This window comes from Azolla caroliniana, unplaced genomic scaffold (assembly GCF_043228905.1).
Source record: "Azolla caroliniana isolate FFs.n. ecotype wild unplaced genomic scaffold, voAzoCaro1.0.p SCAF_3, whole genome shotgun sequence".
NCBI classification, from domain to species: domain Eukaryota; kingdom Viridiplantae; phylum Streptophyta; class Polypodiopsida; order Salviniales; family Salviniaceae; genus Azolla; species Azolla caroliniana.
The window spans coordinates 6057343-6070597 of record NW_028230438.1 but is presented as its reverse complement, the minus strand read 5'-3'; the positions used below and the strand labels follow the sequence as shown (position 1 = coordinate 6070597).

Here is a 13255-nt window from a genome sequence, read left to right as displayed (position 1 = left end):
TCACCTCTCATTGATTCACTTCGATCAGATTTCAAAGGTGATTAACATTATGAACCCTCCTTTCCATCATATCTTCGACACCTTTTATTGCCTAAACCAATTTGCAAATTCATCGCAAATCCATATAAAAGCATAGCTACATTTAAAAAACCACCTAAACCATACATTTCTCCTAACATAATCTGCCATGACTCTTTAGGTATAAGATGTCTAAGATTTGTGAATGTATAGTTGCATTTGGAGGGTTCACCACACTAGGATGACCCAATTGACCTTTCCTTGTGGAATGTCCTACTTACGTAGTTCCCTCACCAAAGGCCAATAGATAGGAAGACTACAAAACTTTTGCCAACATACATGTATGTGTGCCACTTCACCAACATGCTACATGTGTAGTCATTTGCACCCACAACGCATGCAAGAACACTAGCATGATTTCATTGTCTGAATTGTTTAGAGAGATTTTTCTAAAGGTCCGATAGTTTGATGTTAGAATCTTATGCAGATGGAACTAAAGCATTACAACATGTGGGTTTAGATAATGAACTACTTGGTGTAAGTGTCAACATTTTGGTTATGAGGGAACTCGAGAACTCCAATGTCCATGCATTGCGAAAATATGGCTAATGCACCATTGAAAGGCTCTCTTTGCTACCCATTACGAACAATCTTGTATGCTTATGCAAATGGGGAAGGCGTTGAAGAAAGGAACAACTATCACAAATCTTGGTTTTACCTTCATCTTGTTGGGGGTTGGCTACATTGGGTAGGTTGTTTTTAGACCTAAGGGAAAATTTGGTACAAAGGCAAATTGACCCTTAACTTGTACATTCATTCCTCATTAACTTACATTTGTCGTATGTAATGGGAATTAATACATACAATGGCATATGTTAATATTAGACCTAATTTTACAACTATAAAATAACCTCAGTTCTTTCTACATTTCTATCCTCTATTTACATACACAATCCTTTTTTATTTAGATGACCCACGAGATGACCAACATCTTATTCAAATTTCCTTAGAGGCCAACCAAAAAGTCATGCACGTAAAAGGGAACACGACGCTAAATTGAAAAGACTTTTGTATAAGAGACTTTTGCTAGAAGACGAAGATGCTAAAAGGAATTGTAAATGTTATGTGCATCAATCAATGAAATTCGTCTTTTTCTCACTCATATTGAATATGTATTGTAATTTGAACCATTCAAATATAGTTTCAACCGAGTTTCATCAAACACGCTAATGAAGAGATAAACTTACTACATCATCGATTGCTGAGAAACGTCAACCAACATAACTACATACACCATGCATGGATAGGATGGAGGGCAAGGAAAGGGAAAAAGAAACCTCAGTCCACACATCTTTCTATTAGAGAGAGAGAGAGAGAGAGAGAGAGAGAGATTATCTACATTAGTCCTCGTTTTTTTAAATCCGTGCATTCTCTTCTCTTCTTTTTCTGAAATTCATCCGTCTCCCACCCCCCATGGAGGAGGAGCACCCCCGACCCCCTCACAAACTCATCCTCACAAGGTGGGAACCCCATGAGATGAGAGAAGGGCTGGAGAAATCGCGACCAGCTCTACTCAAACTCTCTTCAATCTCAACCTCAACCTCAACCTCTAATCATGATCTAGACTTAATTAATCTCGCCAGTGTTGAGAACCTCTTCATTGTCAACTCCAAATTCCCGACAGATCATGCGTCATATGGTGAAGAAGGAGGTTGGGAATGGGGGAGCAGAGACATGATGTTCGATTTCAGATATCATGCCATGTCCTCACAACAACAACGGATGACCATCCTCACGGCTGCCGCCAATCTCACCGGACGAGCTGTCCATCTCCTCCGGAATCTCAGGGAAGAGGAGGAGAGGGGTTGGGTGGAGGCTCTCTCTCTCGCTGCAGATCGTCATGCGGGCCCCAGCAGCCTCCTCATCAGCGCAGGAAAATTCAGGGATGTTCATGGTCTTCTATGCGCCCTCAAGAAAAACAAACGCCTCAAACATCTCTCCTTTCAGGGGGGAGTGGAAATTACCGATGAGTGCGTGGAGGTGTTACGCAACTTCACCTCCCTCACATCCCTCCACCTCCACGATGTGAGAGTATCTTCCAATGAAGATTTGGCGGTGAAATTGGCGGAGCTTCATCCCTCACATTCACCCCTCGCAGCCTCTCTCCACAGACTGCACACTCATTCCTGGCACTCCATTGACTGGAGAAGGAGCACCGGTTTCCTGCGCCACTGGCCGCAGCTCAAAGAGCTCTCTCTAATCAGTTGGGGCGGGAGAAAGGAGGAGGAGCTAATGGATTTCATGGATCAGCTGGCACCGCCAAAGAAGGGGGCGGAGACAGCTGGCAGCACACTCCCTTCATCTCCTCCTCAATTATACAGCCTTGAATTAGGTTGCATTACAAATGAGTTAAGCCGGTCTGCGACTGCTGCGGTGGTGGATGCACTTTCTCGCTCCGGCCTACCTTTCCTTGAAATTCAACACCATACTAGAAGTAGGAACAACCTGGCTATTGAGGCCCAGCTTGAAAGGAACCAACGCAATTTCTTGTTGGGATTGGATTCGACACGAGTACCTGCCACTTCCTTGCGATTGTTCATCTGCGGAGATCCATTTGCAGGCAGGAAAAGCACACGCACTCTCTCTCTCTCTCTCTCTCTCTCTCTCTCTCAAACATTGAAATCAGTTGACATGCTACATTCATAAAGCTTAAACACTAACACTTGCAGTGCATGATTTATTTGTTCAGGGAAGACCACCCTTTTATCCACCATGCGTTCTATGTATAGCATTCGTAAAAGAGATAAGTTTACGAGGCCACTCTTTGCCACACAAGGTCGAACACAAGGAATCGAGGTCGGAGCCCTCAAAAAGGATGGAATTAAAGTGTCATTGTGGGACATGGCAGGCCAATCAGAGTTCCACGCATTCCACGATTGCATGTTCCCGGACATTGGAAGCAGCTCTTATCAGCTCCCATCTATGTTCATGTTCGTTTGGAGCCCGATTGACAGTAAAAGTCGCAAGAAAGGAGCGGTGAAAAATGAGAAGAACTTCGAAGCAAGCTTCAGGTACTGGCTCAGATTCCTTGCTTCCAAATGTAGACAATCCAACATTGCCCTCAGAGTGATGGTGGTATTCACACGAGCAGACCAAATGGTGTCTGCCTCCAGCGCTCTCTCCCCTTTCATTGATTCACTTCGATCAGATTTCAAAGGGGTGATTGACATTTTCAATCCTCCTTTCGACGTGGATGCCAGAAACAAGGATTCCGTCAAACCTATAGCAGAGCACATCTTCGTCATCGCCAAAGACATGCTCCAAGGTATTCAGGTGTACAACATGTGGACACAGATACACAAACGGTTGTCGAAGCATTCGAAGAAAACAAATGAGGGAGTCATCACGTGGGAGAAATTTGGCGAAATATGCTATCCATTCCATTTTCCTAACGACGATGCTAAATTGAAGGCTATCGCCCTATGCTTGAACGAGTCCGGTAACATCATATACATAAATGGCTTTAGCCACATCATTCTCAATCCCAATTGGTTCTGCAATCAAGTCATGGGAGGCCTCATTAATTTCTCAAACTCTAAAGCATCCAAGAGTATCATGGTATTTACCAATGGATGCACCCCAAGAGATTCTCTAGAGAAGTGCTTGGAATTGGTTGCTGGGTCTAAAGTGAAGGGCACCTTACTTTTGGATTTGATGGAAGCAATGCACCTCTGTTGCAGAGTCACCATTGACCTTTTTGTTCCTAGTAGCAACGTGGATCATATATTTATCCCAACCTTATTGACGGATGGGTTAGGTTTGGAGCAACTCCAATGGAGATGTACTAACAAGCATAATGTAGATGATGATACATTTGTGTATATGGGTAGAAGGCTAGAGTGTGAAGACAAGAACCACACCTTCCTTACACCAGGATTGTTTCCGAGGGTTCAAGTGTTACTCAACAAAGCCTTCCAACCACTCGAGGAGGAATATAAAGCTAATGTCATGTTGGGAAAAAATTTCATATCCATTTGCTTTTCGAACAAGGAGATCATCGTCGTGTTCTGCCAAGCAAAATCAGAGCATGTGATAGATGTATTGGTTCGGGCTAATAATCCAAACAATAGTCAACATCATACATCGGCAACATTAGTTGATATGGAATTAAAGTGTGTCATCAACACTTTGGTTACAATTTGCGCACAACCTACTGGCATCCAAGGGGTTAAGCTAATCGAGAGCGTTATCCGACCTGACTCCTTACATGATCCGTCAAGAGCACAAGATAGAGAAGATCAATGTGTGGAAATAATATATTTAAAAGAACAATTAAGAAGGAAGCTTTTACAAGGTGAGGCAGAATCTTATGAATGGAAATGGGCAAGGCAAACGCCTCATCCTCTACAAAATAATTTCATTGATCTCCTTGGTTTCGAGAATTACAGGGAAGTTCTTATTTCATGTCAAGCATGGCTCAAGGAAACGACAGAATATTTGTATGCTGAGAATGATGAAATCAATGTATCTAGGGAGCAACAATACCAACAAAATATGACCACCAAAAGCTTGGAAAATAGTTTATTACAACATCTAGAGGATCAAATATTGGAGGAGGCAACTGATGCTGAAGTTCGATCTATCAAGGTCATGGCAAAGGTAATCTCAATTTTAAATCAAAAGCTAGATGCCAATCATAATGAGGTCTTAGGGAAAGTGGATGAAATGAGGAGAGAACTTCATCAAGAATTTCAATGTTTGAGAAGATATGTTATAACCAACATTGAGAAATCTTTAGGTAAGTTATTGAGGTTAGCTATGGAGAATGAGGCAGAGAAGCAACTTCCTCAAGTGGCCATCCTTACAACTATCGATGACAAGAATATAAAGAAATTTGTGACTTCAATGTTAGGAATATCAGTAGTTGAACTCCATTTGTATTGTGAGGATCCAACCGGGCCACACCAAGTGGAAAACCAAAATGGAATCACCCTCACCTCTTGGTTAGAGTCTCATCGAGATAGCCTAGAAAAAGCTCTTCCTTATATTAATTGTTTCGTTCTTCTTTTGACTAAAGCTATTAGAGTAGGTATAGTAAGTTCAACGGGGCTTTCACTACCTAATTGGAGTCCCCACCTAAAACTTTCAAAAGGTTACTCCATTATATCGAGTATTATGAAATCTGAATTTGATGCAAAGCAACACTTCAAGGAATGGCAAAAATGTTTGGCATCCATATTGGCACAAAATGGAGGTGTAACAGACGAAAATATCTATGAGAGGCTTCGGTTGAGGCGTGCCCGCTATGATAATAAAGTTGATGGGGGTACTCAAGTTGCATGGTTATGCAAGACACATTATGAAGGAAGAAGACCATTCCCACTAAATTAAAATCAAAGTATTGGTTTTTATTTTTTTCGTGTGCGTGCATGCATGCGTTTGGATAGTGACATTTTCTCATTGGCATAAAAACCCTACAAGTTTCTCAAATGAAGGTAATTTTTGTGTTCTATAGAGACCAATCAAGCTTATGTTTGAAGTTTCAAAATATTCTTATGGAACATGACATATTTCTTTTCTTCATTTAGAAATGTTTCGTATTGAATTTTTGACTAGAGTGTTTATCCATCTTCTTGTGTTAAATGTTAAAGAAATGACGATGCATCTTGGCGTTAACACTTGCTCCTTTAAAAATCAACAAAACTAGATGTATAACATAAAACTTGTGTACGTGGCACACATTATTGTTGCGATTGCGATTGAATATTAACATTCCCTCGTTATAGTCACCTATGATGAAAATGGATCTTATATGTCCCAAGGTTAGGTATCGTTTTCATGTATTGTATAGCCCATGCAAAAGAGATACCTATCGAACTTGCCAAACACGTTTGCACGCAAGGAATCGAGAAAGTCTAGATAAATCTCTACCATATATTAATCTTTCTTTTCTGTTTCGACAACAAATGTTGAACTTGGTATTAGCTCTATGGCTCCACTTGCAAGCTCTCTTGCTTTATTGGACTCTACTCTCCTGTTAAGCTAAAGTAAATTAATATCCTATTGAGGAGGATTTTGGTAGAAATATTCTCTCATTGGTTTACAAAGCTTAGTTCTAAAGTTTTATTGCATAGTTTCATATATTTCTCAACTAAACCTACTTGGTCTTTTAGAGTTAAAAATAATAGTCTTGTTTACAAATCGACTTAGTTAGCTTTGTGTTGGGCCTATCATGCTTCATTTTAGGAACAATACATGAAATATGTTACTATGCTTATATGAAGGTTCACATGGTTGGTTTTTATATCTCTCATGATTTTAGTTGGGACTTGGGTTGGTATTTATAAACCTATGACGGAAGCTTTGAGCATGACCACCAACGAGCATGTGTTGGTGAATGATTGGCACATTCTATCCATAAGAAAGTTTTGTAGAGTGTTGGCTAGTGAGGACGGCCTAAGTGTGAAAAGGCTAAGGAAGATTACTGTGTCGTGAAGATTTACAACAATAGTGGGAAAATCGGATAAGGTAGATAAAACGTGGACATGCAATGACTCGCACATGCACATAAGAAATTGAAAATAGAAATAAAAGAGAATAAGGGAAATGTAAGGGTGCTAGAGAAATAAAGGAGTTTGTGAGGAATAAATTTGTTGTGTACGTGAGTGCACATGCATACGACGTAGTGGGTAGTGGGGCAATGAAAGTAAAGGGGTTTTAATGTACCTCTTCAATCACTTTTAAAAACAAGACAAGAAATCTCCTCTAAACGGAGGGAAGATTTGACTGAGGTTGTAACTGCCCTCCCTCCTTGAACTATAAAAGGAGGAGACTAGGGGATCTGGTGCCTATTCAAAAGGGGGGATCTGGTATTAGAAAATCGTTCCCTACACCCCCATGTAGAACAATGTAGCGATACGAATGAACCAAACCATCCATGATATGGTGAAATCATTGCTCCAACAAGCTACACTAAAGTTGGAATTCTGGGCAGAAGCACTATAGATCACAATCTACGTGATCAATTTGTCATTGTCAAGAACAATCTGGCTCTGAGTGCCACAAGCACAATGATTGGGAAGGCAACTGACCTACGATAGGATTCGTATATTCGGATCCGAAGTCTTTGTTGTTACAAGCATGACTATATGATATTCCGTGGTGAGAATTTACCATAGTATTTTATACACGTGCATAAGTGTGAGGGTTAAGCGAGAGCATAAAGAAGGGGATGATTACTTTTAATCCTTAGGATTAAGACAACCCATTAGGCCAAGTGTGAACATTCCTGGGGACCTTTGGTATCGCTATAAATATGTGACCTAGCTACTCTCATTATATCATATTTTGACTTCATCGAGACTCTGTTTCGTGGTGGGTCAACTCTTTTATCGAGCGTGCCAGCACCACGTACGACTTGACACGACGGTGTCGTAGTGTATTCCACACACTACGTGAAAACCATAAAATAATATATCCGATTTTAGATACATATAAATAAATAAATAATATATCAAAATATTTATCACGTGCATAAGGCAAGATTTGAACCCTATACCTTCACATAGCCAAATGTCAACTTTATCATTATGCTACCTTATCTTTAATGCTCCACAAATAGATTTAATAACTATAAGTTCTTGATTTGCGCCTACCTTTATTAAAAGGTAAATCATGCATTTTTAGAGTGCGTGAATATTTTATAGAAAAATGCAAGCAACTAAAAAGTGACTCATGCACATCTAGCGTGCATGAGCACTATATTTAGCAAATAAAAGCAAGGATTAGAAAAGCATCACATGCACATTTAGTGTGCATGAACATATTAGAAAAAAGCATGTAGCTATGCTTAGTCTCTCCCATCACTATATAAGGATGGGGAGCACATTGTATTTTTTGTTGATTTTTTTTCTATAATGATCAATCAATCTAAAATATTCGTGGGATTCACGAATTTTGCCATCTAAATTACTCTTATAATCTAAATATTGTTTTAAATACACTAAACTCGTGGGATTCACGAGATTGCTATCTTACTTCTCTTTATACCTATTCATTACTAGCCTTATTTGTATTTTTCTTCCTCCTAGTCCAAAACCTCGGCGGTTCCCACCCGACTCACGCAACGATCCGGAGCCGAAAGGCACGACACATTTGGTGAACCCGACGTGAAGACGGGTGGCAAGGGGATGGAGAATCAACAAGAGGCGATGAACATGATGATGATGATGGTTGAGCGGATGCAACAAGAACAACGCGCGATGACGGAGATGAGGCGGCAGTAGAGCGGCTTGTGCGACGAAATGGGGAATTCAACGAAAATGATGTGTCACACTATCTATGTGACTACAAAGGGGAGATGATGCGATGTGGGATACCGGAAGGATTGCAAGTGATATCCTTCAGTCGGGTAGCCACGGATGAGTTACAAGAAAGAATCTACAAGATACGGCAACAAAATCCAACATGGGGGTCCTTCGAAGAAGCTTTACGAGAGGCATATGAACATATTAGAAAAAAGCACATATTAGATAAGTTTACGAGGCCACTCTTTGCCACACAAGGTCGAACACAAGGAATCGAGGTCGGAGCCCTCAAAAACGATGGAATTAAAGTGTCATTGTGGGACATGGCAGGCCAATCAGAGTTCCACGCATTCCACGATTGCATGTTCCCGGACATTGGAAGCAGCTCTTATCAGCTCCCATCTATGTTCATGTTCGTTTGGAGCCCGATTGACAGTAAAAGTCGCAAGAAAGGAGCGGTGAAAAATGAGAAGAACTTCGAAGCAAGCATCAGGTATTGGCTCAGATTCCTTGCTTCCAAATGTAGACAATCCAACATTGCCCTCAGAGTGATGGTGGTATTCACACGAGCAGACCAAATGGTGTCTGCCTCCAGCGCTCTCTCCCCTTTCATTGATTCACTTCGATCAGATTTCAAAGGGGTGATTGACATTTTCAATCCTCCTTTCGACGTGGATGCCAGAAACAAGGATTCCGTCAAACCTATAGCAGAGCACATCTTCGTCATCGCCAAAGACATGCTCCAAGGTATTCAGGTGTACAACATGTGGACACAGATACACAAACGGTTGTCGAAGCATTCGAAGAAAACAAATGAGGGAGTCATCACGTGGGAGAAATTTGGCGAAATATGCTATCCATTCCATTTTCCTAATGACGATGCTAAATTGAAGGCTATCGCCCTATGCTTGAACGAGTCCGGTAACATCATATACATAAATTGCTTTAGCCACATCATTCTCAATCCCAATTGGTTCTGCAATCAAATCATGGGAAGCCTCATTAATTTCTTAAAATCTAAAGCATCCAAGAGTATTATGGTATTTACCAATGGATGCTCCCCATGAAATTCTCTAGAGAAATGCTTAGAATTTCTTAGTGGATCTAAAGTGAAGGGCTGCTTACTTCTAGACTTGATGGAAGCAATGCACCTATGCTGCAAAGTCGCCATTGACCTTTTTGTCCCTAGTAGCAAAAGGGATCTTATCTTTATCTCAACCTTATTGACGGATGGGTCAGGTTTGGAGCAACTCCAATGGAGAGCATCAACACTTATGGTAGATGATGACAATGGTACCTTTTTGCACATGGGTAGAAGGCTACAGTGTGAAGACCAAAACCTCACATTTCCTACACTAGGATTGTTTCCAAGGATTCAAGTTTTATTTAACAATGCCTTCCAATCAGTCCAGGAAGATAATGTTGACATCAAGTTGGGCAAGGATTTCATACACATTTGTTTTCTTGATAAGGAGATCATCACTGTATTTTGCAAAGCAAAATCAGAGCATGTGATAGATGTGTTGGTTCGGGCTGAGCCTCCAACCAACACTCAACAAATGTGTCATACACCAACGACCTTAGCTTATGTGGAAATGCATGTCATCTACACCTTGATTACGATATGTGCACAACCCACTGGTATCCAAGGGGTTACACTACTCGAGAGCGTCATCCGGCCTGACTACTTACGCTATCTATCAAGGGCACATGATACAGAAGATCAATGTGTGGAAATAACTTATTTGAAGAAACAACTTAGAAAAAAACTTGAACAAGGAGATCTAGAATGGAAATCATATAATTGGAAACAAACTTTAAAAAAAATGGATGGTCATCTCAAAAATGATTTCATTGATCTCCTTGGTTCCGAGAATTATGACAAAGTTCTCACATCATGTAAATCATGGCTCAAGCAAGAGGCGGAAAATCCATTGATGTACTCTAACAATGATGAATTTGACTTAGCTAGGGAACACCAAAGCCAACAAAATATGACTACCACAAGATTGTAAAATAGCTTGTTGCAACATCTAAATCATCAAACACTAGAGGAGGCAACTCATGTTGAAGTGAGAAATATCAAGGTTATAGCAAAGGCAATCTCAATTGTTATTGGTGAGATAGGTGACAAGCATAAAGAGGTCTTAGAGAAGATGGATGCAATACATCATGAACTTCAATGTATGAGGAAAGATGTCATAACCAAGGTTGAGAAAACTATACGTAACCTATTGAAGATGGTTAGGGAGAACAAGGAAGAGAAGAAACTTCCATGTATCGCCATCATTACCGCCAAAAGTCTTGAAAACAACGTAGCAAGTTTGGTCACTTCAATGCTTGGAGCATTATCAATGCAAATCCATTTGTATTGTGAGCATGCAACATTACCACATCCCGTGGAGAACCAACCAGGAATCACTCTCACCTCTTGGTCAGAGTTTTGACTACAACTCTTAAACTGGGTGTTAACTCTATGGCTTCAGGAGCAAGCTCTTTCATGCCCGATTGGACTCCTCATCTCAAACTAGTGAAAGAGCACCCTATGATATCAAGTATTATTAAGTCCAAATTTGATAGATCTAAGTCCAAATTTGATAGAACTAACTCATTGAAAACTGTTCAGTATGTCCAAGTACATCAGAGTATTTCCAAGAATGGCAAACATGCTTAGAATTCATATTAAACGATGGTCATGGAGGTGTGACAGAGCAAAACATAGCTGAGAAGTTTTGTCTTTGGCATGCCAACAAAATAAGTGAGGATAATAAAGTTGCATGGTTATGCAAGAAACACTATGATGAACTAACACTTGCCTTACTGAACTAAAGTAAAGTAATATCCTACCAAGGAAGATTTGGATAGAAACATTCTCCCATTGGTTTATGAGCTTACTTTTGAAGTTTTATTGCATCTTTCTTATATTCATCAAATAATCCAACTTGGGCTTTTAGAGCTAAAATACTTGTCCAGTTGAAAAATCAATTTAATTATTTTTGTGTTGTGAATAAAGTGTTTTATTTTAAGCACAATATTTTAAGTATGTATGTGATAAAAGTTGTATGGAGCTTAAGATGGCTGGTTTCTATATCTCCGTGAGAGTACTTCCTCCCATAAAACTAGTAGAAACTCAAATTTATATATGGTTCATATTTCCAAGAACATTCCTCGACATTAAATTTAAATTTCGCTCAATAATCTCAAGACTAGGTCACAAAGTAATTGTGAATTAGATTGTACAATCTATACCATCCCAAGGTGTTACAACCTTAATTTCCAACCACATATCCAACGATTTTAGCACAGAGGAATAAGAAGAAAATAATCAAGTTGCAAAAAAGCTTGTTTGATGATTCCAGGCGAATGAGTGCGAATTGAACATTATATGTTTATTTCTTTATTAAAGGACACCTTGTGCTCTACCAAAATTGTGAAAGAACAGATATATAATCTTCTTTACTCTATAGAATTTTATTTAGTCGCTATTGAGACACACTCTTGTTTAGTTTATGCTAATAAGTTATTGGTCTAATTAAAATGCAAGATGATGATCACTTATTACTGGTCTAATTAAAATGCTTACTGTTTTTTGAGTTCTAAGAATAAAAATGGAGCACAAAGATCCTTGGGCATCAATATGAAGAAACACATCAAGTTCTTGGGCTCGGTGTGTGTGACAACCAAAGAACTAGAAGCTTCAGGATAAAACTTGTTCTTTGAGATGTTAGACTATGTACAAAGGTTATATATGCATGAAGGTGTGGCTCCTATTGTCGAGAAAATTGAAACAACATGAACTCCATGTATTGATATTGATAATGTCAATAAGGGAATAAAGAAGATGGCGAGTGAGAAAGCAGCGGATGCATCATACATCTCAAGTGAGCTTTTAAAATGGACAATACCACATACTCGTCATTGGATAATACAACTAGCACGCAAGAGAGAGAGAGAGTATATTGCAACTTTAGCAACCACATAACCACCACCTAACTAGGTTACAAAGTTAGTTTATATACTGACTAACTTAGGGCAACTACCCTTCTTACTATTTACATAAATAGTCTAAGCCATAGATTGACACATGCGTGATATTCGTGATATTCTCTATGCCCAATATTCTCAATCGAGAATACGAAATGGCCCCAAGAATATTAGAAAACTATTCGTTTTAGAAAATAAATATATAAACTTGATTTTTTTATTTAAATAAATTTATTTCACCAAAAAAGGAACAATTATTCATTAATAGATTATAGTGTCAAGAGAGTTTATGAAACTTATTTTAATTAATCAATTAATTAATTAATTTTTGAAAAACCAATATTTTTATATTTATTATACAAATATAATTAGTATGAACTTTGAAGATATGATTAGTTTGAAGTACTATTTTGATGTTAAGATAAAAATATCCATAAATTTTGAGGCAGCTAGAAGTGAGAAATTAATGAGCCTTTATTTTATTTTATTTATTTATTAAAAATAAAACGAATACTTACTTATAAGTTATGCATTTATTATATAAATTTAGTAGTGTCAAGTCCCTCTTTTATTATCCTTATTTATTGTCAAGTTCCTTTTTTTGATCCTAGGAAATTAAAAAAGAAAGAGTTCACATTTTTCTTTTTTTTCTTTTTTTTGGGTTAAACGAATACTTGACCACCCATTCGTATTCGTTTGCATTCGAATGGGAAACCTGACGAATGTGAATATGTCAATCTATGGTCTAAGCCTAGTGTGTACAAAGGGAGACGGTGTGAATACGTCCATTAGAAACCCTTATTCAACACTCCCCCGTAATGGGCGTATACATCCAAAATTTGTAAATCGAAAAGAATATAATATATAGATTGATATAAAGTTTTTGAACAAATTAAAAAGTTCCTTTGAGTCGTTGAACTCCGAAGAGCAGAGGGCCGGATTGGTTG

The 13255-nt window shown here is 38.9% G+C and overlaps 2 protein-coding genes across 2 annotated transcripts; both read left to right on the top strand.

The window, feature by feature from the left end:
• The first annotated feature begins 2736 nt into the window (after nt 1-2736).
• LOC147866027 (protein TORNADO 1-like) lies at nt 2737-5609 on the top strand. The gene has a single exon (XM_087316388.1). The coding sequence runs from the start codon at nt 2791-2793 to the stop codon at nt 5407-5409; it is 2619 nt and encodes an 872-aa protein (XP_087172514.1). The 5' UTR covers nt 2737-2790; the 3' UTR covers nt 5410-5609.
• Nucleotides 5610-8647: 3038 nt separating this feature from the next.
• Nucleotides 8648-10771, top strand: LOC147866026 (protein TORNADO 1-like). The gene is made up of 3 exons (XM_087316704.1): nt 8648-9245; nt 9402-10263; nt 10345-10771. The coding sequence occupies exons 1-3, from the start codon at nt 8648-8650 to the stop codon at nt 10769-10771; spliced, it is 1887 nt and encodes a 628-aa protein (XP_087172830.1).
• Nucleotides 10772-13255: the final 2484 nt, after the last annotated feature.